The sequence below is a fragment of the Tarenaya hassleriana genome, unplaced genomic scaffold (genome assembly GCF_000463585.1).
Source record: "Tarenaya hassleriana unplaced genomic scaffold, ASM46358v1 Cleome146, whole genome shotgun sequence".
NCBI lineage: Eukaryota > Viridiplantae > Streptophyta > Magnoliopsida > Brassicales > Cleomaceae > Tarenaya > Tarenaya hassleriana.
Window position 1 is genome coordinate 255,104 of NW_010964882.1, and position 12,414 is coordinate 267,517.

General features: G+C 33.1%; 2 protein-coding genes across 2 annotated transcripts in view; one reads left to right on the forward strand and one right to left on the reverse strand.

The window, feature by feature from the left end:
* Positions 1-4,057: 4,057 nt before the first annotated feature.
* Positions 4,058-6,107, reverse strand: LOC104808457 (myosin heavy chain kinase C). Its single transcript, XM_010534133.2, has one exon. It carries the CDS (start codon positions 5,683-5,685, stop codon positions 4,312-4,314), a length of 1,374 nt encoding a protein of 457 aa, XP_010532435.1. The 5' UTR covers positions 5,686-6,107; the 3' UTR covers positions 4,058-4,311.
* A 4,025-nt stretch (positions 6,108-10,132) lies between these two features.
* Positions 10,133-12,414, forward strand: part of LOC104808460 — a 3,523-nt gene continuing 1,241 nt past the window's right edge. Inside the window, exons 1-3 of the mRNA XM_010534137.1 lie at positions 10,133-11,726; positions 11,841-11,889; positions 11,987-12,406. Of these exons, the coding sequence (XP_010532439.1) occupies positions 10,133-11,726; positions 11,841-11,889; positions 11,987-12,406 (2,063 nt within the window). The remainder of the gene's footprint in view (positions 11,727-11,840; positions 11,890-11,986; positions 12,407-12,414) is intronic.

Genomic DNA, 12,414 nt, shown 5'->3' on the forward strand with positions numbered 1-12,414 from the left:
TTCGATTCGTATCCGAACGAAAAATTCGGATATCCAGAGTTTACGGATCGGATACGGATATTTATTTGGAGATATTTGTCGGATACGTATATCGAATTGAATTATCCGATATATCCGATCTGATCCATACTTTCGTAATAATATTATTAAATATAAGAATAATTTGGTATGAAGATTTAAAATTTTTAATATTTAAACGTTTTTAGGGTGATTCAAGAAAAATTTTATATGTATTGAGGTTTATAATGTTTAATATTTTGAATATTAAGATTTATTATGTTTAATATTTTGAATTTTAAATTTTGAATATATTTGTATGAGATAGATTATGATTGTAATTGAATTGATTTGGAATGTTTAAATTATAAATTTTAAATTATGAATATCATTTATATTAAATAGATTATACATTTTATTTGGGTTTGAGTTTGTTATTTAATTTTTATTCAAATTTTTATAATGTTTTAGGTCGGATATGGATATTCGCAAATATCCGTAATTTTTAGGAATATCCGAAGTTGTGGATATCTAAAAGTTACAGATCGGATACGGATAACAAAATTAAATATTTGTGCGGATTAGATACGGATATCTCAAAAATTCCGGATACCTGATCCGTGTTCACCTCTAATAGATGGTCCTGATATATTAATCAGGACGTGCACCGTAATAGACATGGACAGAACCATTTATAAGAGAATGGGGTCCAATGTTCCCACTTTTAAATTAAAAAATATATAATTTCATTATAAATTCTATAACATTTTGATTAATAACATTAATATCCCTATAATAAAAAATTAAATTTATTTTTAATTTGCTCCCGACAATGATGATAGATACATATAATTCTCCATAAAGGAAAAAAAGGTTTTCTAATTATTATTATTTTTTTGGTTAGGTTTTCTAATTTGTATCGATCAAAAAGAAAGATATGCGTTATGATAATATCCCAAATAAAATATTCTTGGAATACATTTATTTCTGTAGAATGCACGCATATACATATATATATATACACGCATATATATATATATATACGCACACGATGGGAATGGATCCTACTCATGACAAAGGTGATGTCATCTCTTAGATTTCACAAGAATCGGGCCCATGTTCTTGGAGTGGTCATGAAAACCCGAAGAAGATGAAAAGGAAAAAATGAATCTATTAACTATTTGACCGTCACAATCGTATCATAAACATGAATTTCCGGTTCAATAATAACCTGGTCTCCTTCAAGGTTCGTCAGTCAATTCCCGGTTCGGCTCAAATTAAACCAAATCCGAAACCTCTACGTGATCCAGCAGCTCCCCGTCCTTGTTTTCCTGTCTATGCAAAATATGTATGTTGTTTGTAGGCATCCAAAACAACAATACATATAGGTTTCCCTATTTTTAAAATAATTATTCTGATAGTTCAAATTATATAAATAAGAATAAAATTGGAAAGCATAATTTGTCCGTTTTATGTATAAATATTGAAATTTGAATATAACGTTGTTATTATATACTCTTATTATTCAAAGTTTACGGCACAATATTTATAGAAATAAAATATAAAAAACCTATATTTTTTTAATATAGAAATCTAAACATCATTGCTAAAATCAAACCTAATACAGGACAAATATTTGACTAATCTTTTACAATGTTCTCATTAATATCATTAATATTAAGTACCTCCATGTTATGTGAATAATAAACCTCGCGTACATAAAAGAAATAATTGTACAAATAAATGGTTGAAAGTGGAAGGTATAATTTACCTTATAAGTGCCTAATCTACTTTACAACAAAAACACATGCATATATAATAATCTGGTCAATCAACGTTGTATGATTCTTAATAGTAATTTATAAATAAAATTAGTGGAACCGGCCTAACTCGAATATAAAACAATTGAATGGTCATTAGATTCTTTGTGGAATGAATTGGCGTCTACAATTATAATAGTTATGTAAAAGAAAAAGTTATTCGAAAAAATCGAATTTATACTGAAACAATAAAAGAAATACTACACTACAAAATTACAAATTCTATTCAATTTTTTCTTACAAAAATGTGGTTTTTAAATCCTGATCTTTAAATATCATCATCCGCAACTTCATTTTGAATATTTTTTTAGTTCGTTTTTGTCATTTGAAATGGATTTGGATTTTTAAAAATTTATTAATAGAAAATGGTCAAATGATGTATAGGGTGATATTTCAAGTTTAGGTTATATTTTGATTCAATTGTTTTGGGATTAAAATTTTTGATTTTATAAAAACTATATTTATTTTATATTTATATTTATTTTGTATTTATCTATGATTTTGGTCTAATTTAGATTTTATTGACATCTAGTTTGTTTTGATTTTTATTAAAAATATATTTAATTTTGAAGATACTTTTTTTGTTTACGTTCAAATTCATTTCGCATTTTAGTTTAAAAATCATATTTTATCATTTCTATATCAAATTTATTTTAAATACGAATATATATATATATATATATATATATATATATATGTATGTGTGTGCCAGCAGCTCCCCGTCCTTGTTTTCCTGTCTATGCAAAATATGTATGTTGTTTGTAGGCATCCAAAACAACAATACATATAGGTTTCCCTATTTTTAAAATAATTATTCTGATAGTTCAAATTATATAAATAAGAATAAAATTGGAAAGCATAATTTGTCCGTTTTATGTATAAATATTGAAATTTGAATATAACGTTGTTATTATATACTCTTATTATTCAAAGTTTACGGCACAATATTTATAGAAATAAAATATAAAAAACCTATATTTTTTTAATATAGAAATCTAAACATCATTGCTAAAATCAAACCTAATACAGGACAAATATTTGACTAATCTTTTACAATGTTCTCATTAATATCATTAATATTAAGTACCTCCATGTTATGTGAATAATAAACCTCGCGTACATAAAAGAAATAATTGTACAAATAAATGGTTGAAAGTGGAAGGTATAATTTACCTTATAAGTGCCTAATCTACTTTACAACAAAAACACATGCATATATAATAATCTGGTCAATCAACGTTGTATGATTCTTAATAGTAATTTATAAATAAAATTAGTGGAACCGGCCTAACTCGAATATAAAACAATTGAATGGTCATTAGATTCTTTGTGGAATGAATTGGCGTCTACAATTATAATAGTTATGTAAAAGAAAAAGTTATTCGAAAAAATCGAATTTATACTGAAACAATAAAAGAAATACTACACTACAAAATTACAAATTCTATTCAATTTTTTCTTACAAAAATGTGGTTTTTAAATCCTGATCTTTAAATATCATCATCCGCAACTTCATTTTGAATATTTTTTTAGTTCGTTTTTGTCATTTGAAATGGATTTGGATTTTTAAAAATTTATTAATAGAAAATGGTCAAATGATGTATAGGGTGATATTTCAAGTTTAGGTTATATTTTGATTCAATTGTTTTGGGATTAAAATTTTTGATTTTATAAAAACTATATTTATTTTATATTTATATTTATTTTGTATTTATCTATGATTTTGGTCTAATTTAGATTTTATTGACATCTAGTTTGTTTTGATTTTTATTAAAAATATATTTAATTTTGAAGATACTTTTTTTGTTTACGTTCAAATTCATTTCGCATTTTAGTTTAAAAATCATATTTTATCATTTCTATATCAAATTTATTTTAAATACGAATATATATATATATATATATATATATATATATATGTATGTGTGTGTGTTGGTCTAACCACCACAATCGGTTAGTGTGTATGCGCGGGGTTTTTACATTTGAAACGACCATAAAAAACATTGTATGCAGCAATCTTAGATTCAGATATACGAGACTTTCTACATTTATCCAAAAGACATAAATAAAAATATTATGTCTAAAGCTGCAATGTGTGTGTGTGTGTTTCAAATAATCAGAGCGTCAAATATCTTTTTCAAATAAAAAATGAAACTACAACGCAAAAGAAAATAAAAACAACCATTGAATTTAATGGAATAAAAATAAAACAAATCACATTAAATATATATATACAAAGATCCTTTTTTTCTTCTTTCGTAGTTAGAATCTTCTTTTTTTTCCGGTTTTCTCCAGAAAAACAAAAAATAATAAAAGAACACATGACGTGGCAGCTTTCTATTCGCCAACAGAAATGTCATTATATCTTCCTCTTTGCCGGCCATATCAAACTTTGCCTTGACCACAAAGGCTGGAATCACATGGGACGCAGAACATTCCCCTTTCCGTGTACGCGCGTGAGTTTTCACACGGAACTTTTCACGCGCTCGAAACTTCACGACCGGCCGTGCTCCGTCACGCGCCAAACCTTCACCGACTTATCCAAGCTCCCGCTGTAAACCGTCCACCTTTGGTCCCCTTTCTCCGTTCCTCCGCCGTTATCTTCTTCCTCCACGGCGGCGAGACACTTGATGGGGCCCATGTGGTCCGTTAGAACTGACGAGCACGTGTGGGTCCCATCGTGATGTCTACGCCAGACGCATATGTTCTTGTCTGCTCCGCCGCTAAGGAGGAGATTCCCGGCGGCGGCGAGACAGAGAACCGCCGTGCGGTGGCCGTGAAGGGTTCCACCATGGGAGAGGTGTTTCTGCCTCTCCCAGAAGTTAACGGAACCGTCAGAGGCTCCGCAGTAAACAACAGCCGCCGTCAAGTTGACGGCTAAAGCCGCTACCGCGTTCTCTTGCTTCATCAACACGTTAATCAAGAAATGCTTTGTTCCTCTTCCTTGTAGCTCACGTTTCCACACCTTCAACGTCCCGTCTGCAGATCCGGTGAAGAGCAAATCGTCGAAACCAGAGGAAACGGTGTTAATGGCGTCGTCATGGGCTTCGATCGATTCCAAGAACTTGGAATCAGACAATCTCCAGACCTTGAGGGTCTTGTCCCAAGAGCCAGAGTAAAGCAAACCCAGTTCTTCGTTCAAGCTCAGACAAGACACTGCATCGAAATGTCTGATCTTGAGTACGTTCTTGTTCCTACGAACTTCTACATAATTCTTCGGATTCATGGATTTCGTCAGGAATTCCTTCAACGTCGGCAAGCTTCCGAGACGAGAATATCTCCCTGGATTGCTCCTCGAGCCTCTCCAAACCCGGATTTTGCCGTCTTGATGACCTGTGAAAATCCGGTTATCTCCGGTTAAGACAATCGTCTTAACCAAACCGCTGTTCGATTTGAAACCCGAAAAATCCTTGAGATCTTTCCAAACCCTAATGTTCTTCGAGTCCGAGCCCGTGAATAGAAGGTTTCCGGACGCTGCTAACGAGTACACATGCCCTTCTTGCCTCATGATCGTTCCGATCAAACCGGTTTCTGAATCATCGGCTAAATCGTGGTTTTTCCCGGTTTGGTAGATCCACGGAGACTTGTAGTACGGAGAGTACGTCTGGTTCCACGGCGACGGAGACGGCGACGGTGACGTGGACGGAGTCTTGTCGGTGTACGGAGAGAAAGTATGGTTCCATGGAGAGAGCACGGACGGAGACAAAACTGTCTCGTCGCTTGTCGTTGTTGTCGAAGCGTTGCTCGGTCGCTGATAACTATCGTTATCGTCGTTGGTGTTGTAAGCTTCGTCGTCAATGGCGGGGTCGGATTTCAAGAAAGCTGCGAAGGTGAGTCTACGGTGATGGTGATTCTCTGCCATCATCATGTCGTTGGAATAATTTTTGAGGAATTCTAACAGTTGTAGGAATTTTTTGAGGATTTTCTGGGAAGCATACGAGGATTGGAATGGTAATGGAAACAATGGGTTGAAACCAGAAAAGTGAGATGCCGTTTGGTGTGTGGGAAAATGTTTTGGGGATTTCTGGGGAAAATTAACAGTGGTAGGAGCGGAAGGTGATTGGTATATATAGGAGAGGGGTGGCGTGATGGAGAGTAGGAGTTGGTGAACTGACGACGTGGGTTTGTGCCACGTGGCGCTGGAGGTTCGAGACGTGAGTGTCCGCTACCGGGAGTACCGGTTTTTCTGGAAAAAGAAATAGAATAAGGCATGTATAATAATGAAAAGTGAACAGACCAAACAAATAATTGATAAATTGTATGGCGAAATAAGAGTACCATAAAAGCTTTTATGAGAGTATGTATAGCACATGATTAGGATTCTTATTATTTGTATATCATTTGTATATGAAATATAAATCGGGTTTCTTCCCTTTTTTCATGCAATTTTCAGTTCAATTGAATCGAACCGAACCAAATATTTATTAGATTGAAACATCATCAGTCATTTCTATACAAGTCGTCGAATTCGTATCAACTATAAATTCTATATGAATACACAAATTCTAAATACATCCTAGAAGTTACCAAATACTTAATTATATATTAGAATGGATGTTCCTATATGTAGACGGATAAAGTATAGTGGAAAAATTAAAAGCGAAATAATTATAAGATATAAACTGTGTTTATGAAATGTGATCAATGTGAAAATATAATTGAGGGTTGTGGGAATACAAAAAGATAACGTGTGTGTGGCTGTTCTGGCGGCGTTTCATCATCACACGTTGCATAAACGTAACGAGAAGGGTATCCTCGGTCCCGAAAGGGATCCTATTTACAACGAGAATTTTACTATAAATCTCTCAAACCTTTTATTTTTATTGTTTTCTATTTTTAATTAATTCAAAAAATATTGATGATGTGTCATTTCCATTTAACCCATATCGAATTCGTGCGATTAAATTTGGAAATTCATTGAAATCGTTAATTAGTAGTGGGTCAATATATTTGGATTTCAAAATTTTATTATTTAGTATAAACTAAAATTATTTTTGTATATTATTATAGAAAAATAATATTGATGTATTGAACTGAAAATTAAAATAAAGTTTATCAGTTTAAATTGAACTCTTCTCAAATGAAATGTATTTAGTTGTTTTATTTTATTGATTTTATTATTTATTGAATTATTTAATTTAACTTTGGGAATGCGATGGTCTTTTCTTCCTGATCTTCGACTTTTCTCGCTCCCTGGATAAATGTACTATAAAGTTGTAATATTTTAATGCTTTCAATTATTTTTTCATTTTCATATATAATAAGATACACGACTTCCTCGTTTTTCTTTCGTCTTTTCGTGTTCATGACTTTCTTTCAGAGGAAAAGGAAATATTATGACGCGGAAATCAAATTTTTTTCATAAAATTGTTGACCATGTTGTTTAAATGGAATCAATATATATATATATATATATATTCATTCATGACGCACAATATCTTCGAGGGTTGATGTTGTGAACTGTGTTAAAATTTCCCAGTTACAAAGTAATGTTTGTTAATGGGAATGCGAATCTTATTATTGACCCAAATATTTGGTTTTCAATTTGGGGCAAATTAATATAGAAAAATAAAATGTCATTTCTCAACATTTAATTCAAATAATATCCGCAAATCCGAATGATTTCAACTTATTTATCACGTAGTAGTATTATTTTACTTTTGAACAGAAAATCATATTTAAAAGTACATTTTAAGAATGTTTTAAATATGGAATCTCCGCAAGTTTCAAAGTGTAGAATCTCTATAATACGTGTAACTATTTCAATTCATAAGCATGTCAGAATTCGACTTCAATATAAAAATTATCTAATTCTGTTTTGTTAAATCAAATAAATCAAATATAAATCGAAATAAATTTGCATGTGACTGAAAAAATAAACTAAAAATAAAATTCTATTTTAGCACATAAATATTTGTAAAATAAAATCAAATCAAATGCAACAATTATTGAACCAAATCTAAAATCTAAATTAATTGAATAAATGTAGTTATTTCAAAAGCAAAAAAAAAATATTTAAACACAAAATGACGTGAAAAACCAAAATATACATCATAATCTATAAAAATCAAAGTTACCTTATCTTTATTTAGGGAACATTTTCCTATACGAATTTAGGTAAATGTAACATTTTCATACACGTATTTTTAATTTGACAAAAAACTACATTTGAATTCAAAATTTTTCAAATATCTATACGAATTGTTAAAACTAACAGTAATTTATTATATAAATAATCATCATTTTCGTTAAAATTTTTCAGATTCTATTAACTAGTGGCTGACGTGTATGGTAGTTACAACAATTATATAACTAATGCATTAGTTAACAAAATCCGAAATTTTTTAACGAAAATAATGATTATGTATATAATTTTAATTTTAACAACGTGTAGATATTTGAGAAATTTTGAATTAAAGTATAATTTTTTGTCAAATAAAAAATACGTATATAAAAATGTTATATTTTATTAAATTTGTATAAGAAAATAATATTTTTCCTTTTATTTTCCATTGGTTTTTCACCATCTGAAATATCAACCCGCCGTAATGGACCGTCAACGCTTTCACATTTTTTCCCCACCTAGTACAAATCATCCACACTTCTTGTACTGTTAATTAAATGTTACTTTATCCTTTCCAATGACATATATAAAATATTTATGTATGCTAATATTCAATTAAAAAATCATTGCATATTTACTCTCCAAATTTGAATAGAAAAATATCCAATTGTCGTGCCCATAATCATAATCTTTTTTTTTGTATGACCATAATCATATTCGAATTCGAATCCGAAAAATCTCTCGTCAAACACGGTTTTATGTTTATAAATTCGATTTTTTAATATCTAAAAATTGCATCAGATATATATTTTTGGTGGTCTATCCTAAAATTTGACGATTTAAACTATATAATAGTAAATAGTACAAACTCTTTTAAGTTATATATTTTTCCTTAAACAAAATTGTATCAGATATACTATATACTATATACTATATTAGCATATATACTATATTCATATTTTATAAACTTAATTTAACGTTAACAAATACAACAAAAAAAATTTCAAATTTAATTCGTTCAACCGGTGAAATGGATCTTAAGTTCGTACTTTAAATTTAGAGAGAGATTCCAGTAGATTTTCTCAGATTAATATAGATTTTGACCTAAGATAACCCGTTACTAAAAAAACAAGTGGTGATAGAGAATTAGGCTGCAAACCAGAATTTGTTCGACATGTGAGTGCCACGTGAGATATGTTGAATGTACGTGTACAATCGTTGTCTGAAGCAATGTCTGGTACGTATAAGCACCGTAGCAACAATGGCAATGGTAGAATTAACAAATCCACATACGGAATGATAAAAAAAAACCCTAAGGATATAAATATTCGAAAAAATAATAATTATAATAAAACTGAATGGTCATACTTGGCACTCCCAGACAAAGCCAAATGTCTGCACAAGACAAAATCTCAATATCTAGTTTTGTTAACCTAGATTCAATGGGGCCATTATCAAAAATGCCCTTATTTTACTACATTAACTTCATGGCATATCCCTCACTTGGCGAAAAAAAAAACATCTTCAGACAATACCTTTATAAAATTGCTCTCTCCATAATACCCTCGACACCTTTTTTTAATCTCTCGATTTGCGTTTCTCTCTCTTCTTGTTTCTCTCTCCTCACGCAGCTTCCCACCTTCTCTCGCGATAAATCCCCGCCGAAAAAAACCAGAAATTACCGGTGAAATCACAGCTAATCTACCGGCAAAATCCTTCGATTTGTCTCGCGTTTCTCTCTCTTCTCGTTTCTCTCCCCATAAATTCTCGCCGAAAAAAATCAGAATCTACCGTCGAATCTACCGGCGAAATCTCACCGATTCTACCATCAAAATCGCCTCAAATCACAGCATTTCAGTGAGATCTGTATAGATCTAGGAAAAAGGCAAGTTGTCATCGCACAACCCAGTATTTATTTTCGGTTTAATTCGACCTAACATGTGTATAGATATGACCTCATTTTTCTTATATATATCACTAAAACCGGTATTGAATGGTCACGTTGGTCACACTGGTCACGTTGGTCACTCTGGTCACACTGGTCATGTTGGTCACACTGGTCATGTTGGTCACTCTGGTCACACTGGTCACTTTGGTGACTCTGGTCACTTTGGTCACTCTGGTCACAGTGGTCACTTTGGTCACTGTGGTCACTCTGGTCACTTTGGTCACTCTGGTCACTTTGGTCACACTGGTCACTTTGGTCACTCTGGTCACATGTATCTTACGAATCTTATTCTATACAGGCATAATGGATGCAGTCGACGAGAAAATCACAATTATTTATTTCAAGTCTGATGGAAAGTGGGTATTGAATGGTAATAGGGAATACGAATGGGTTGGAAAAGTTAAGGATGGGAAGGGAGTCATATTCATGTGTCCTCCAACTGAATTGAAATACAAACGTCTTGTTGAAGAGTTATATTCTGAAATGGAGGCTGACCAAAGTAAAACAGACATGAAGCTGAGCTATTTGCCAGCTGTAAAAGGAGGTACTGAGCCGATTTACATATCGAATGATAAACAAGTTTTAATTTATCTTCTAGACAAAATGAATGGAGGCAGAAGCATGCTTCACGTGGAGATAGAAAAGGCGAGGTCAGAAAATGAGTTTAGAATTCCTGATTTAGCGAGTTGTGTTGGACCATATGGAGGTATAATATGTGTAGGTTATAAGGATTGCGATGTTATCCAGAGTCCAAATTTCAAGAGTAAAGTTGGGAGTAATAGTTTATGTATTGGAGCAGCAGCAGCAGTTGAAGTGAATGGAAATGCGACAGATGTAGTGGACTCTGTAAATGATATTCTCGCCGATACTGTAGTTGATCGAAATGAGATTGGTACAGATTTAGTGGACCGTGAAACTGGACTTGATGGAAATGAGAAGGTTGTAGTGGAGTGTGCAACGACTATGCAAGCTGAAAGCACGTCTGATATGGCCATGGTAGTTGTGGAGGACTCATTGTTTTGTACTTCAGTATTCGAATTTACGGATGGATTGAACATAGATATTGGGTATGAGTTTGATAATAAGCAAGAAGCGCAAGAATATATACGAAAGGGTTCAGTTAAGGCTTGTTTCAGCTATGTTACAGTGAAGTCTGACAAGAAGTTGTGGGAGATAAGATGCAAGTTTGCTGGATCAGGTTGTAACTGGAAATTGCGCATCGCATCGATCCCGAGTTCGAATCGTTTTAGCGTAAGAACACACAATCCAATTCACAGATGCAGACCTGTTTCAGAAGAAGCTATGAAAGGTACATCGAATTTAGTTAGATATTATTTGAAGGAAGAATATGCTGGGATCCTCGAAATTCCTAATGCTCCAGAATTAGTACGACGAATAAAAACCAAGTACGGGGCAACTGTTTCGTATTTGATGGCATTGAGAGGGAAGCACAGTGCTGAAAAAGAGATTCGCGGTAATCATGTCGATCATTACATGAGGCTTCCTGGGTGGATGTACATGCTGAGAGAAAGAAATCCTGGATCCATAGTGCGACTTGAGTTGGACAATGATCAGAAAAGCTTCAAGTACCTATTTGTCGCGTTAAGTGCAACTATAAAAGGATGGAAGTATATGCGTAAAGTTGTTGCTGTTGATGCGACATTTTTGTCAAGCGAATACAAGGGAGCATTGGTCGTGGCAACCGCGCAGGATGGAGAACATCACCAATATCCTTTAGCATGGGGTGTGATCGATAGAGAGAAAGACGCTTCATGGAGGTGGTTTATGAATAGATTGAGCGAAGTAATACCGGATGGACCTGATGTGGTTGTGATATCCGATAGGTATAAAAGTATATTGAAAGCTGTGAGAGAAGTATATAAACAAGCTTATCATGGTTTTTGTGCAAGGCACATATCGCAAAACTTGAAAGCACATGTTAATAGGGGATCCGGAAGAAAGGGTTCAAGAGGTGAAACCGTGGCTAAATTGTTTTTTAAATGTGCATCAGCATACACGGAGAAGGAGTTTGAAGAGTTGTACTCTGATTTGAAGAACAGGTATGCCTTGTGTGTCCAGTGTGACCAACGTGACCAGTGTGACCAACGTGACCAGTGTGACCAGTGTAAACTGATGTGAATATCTCATGATTTGCAGGTATCCCAAAGCGGCAGAGTACATGGAAAAAGAAGAACTTGCTCCGGAGAAGTGGGCAAGGTGTAAATTTCGGACTGAAAGATATAACATATTAACCACCAATGGTGCCGAATCAATCAACTCCGTTTTGAAGAAGGCCAAAAGGTATCCGCTACTCAGTTTGCTTGATATCTGTGTCGCGAAGACGGTAGAATGGTTCAGTAGGTACAGGGTGGAAGCATGTGGTGGCGATGATTCTCAAAAATTAACTCCGTATGTGTACAAAGCGCTGCATGAACGGTTCGAGAAGGCCTGTACGTATGAGGTTATTGAACTTAACAGGTTGAGTGGTATGTTTGAGGCAAGGGATGAAAAAGGTAGAAGACATTTGGTAAATCTTGGTGATAGAACCAGTAGTTGCAGAAAGTTTGATGTGGACAGGTATCCAT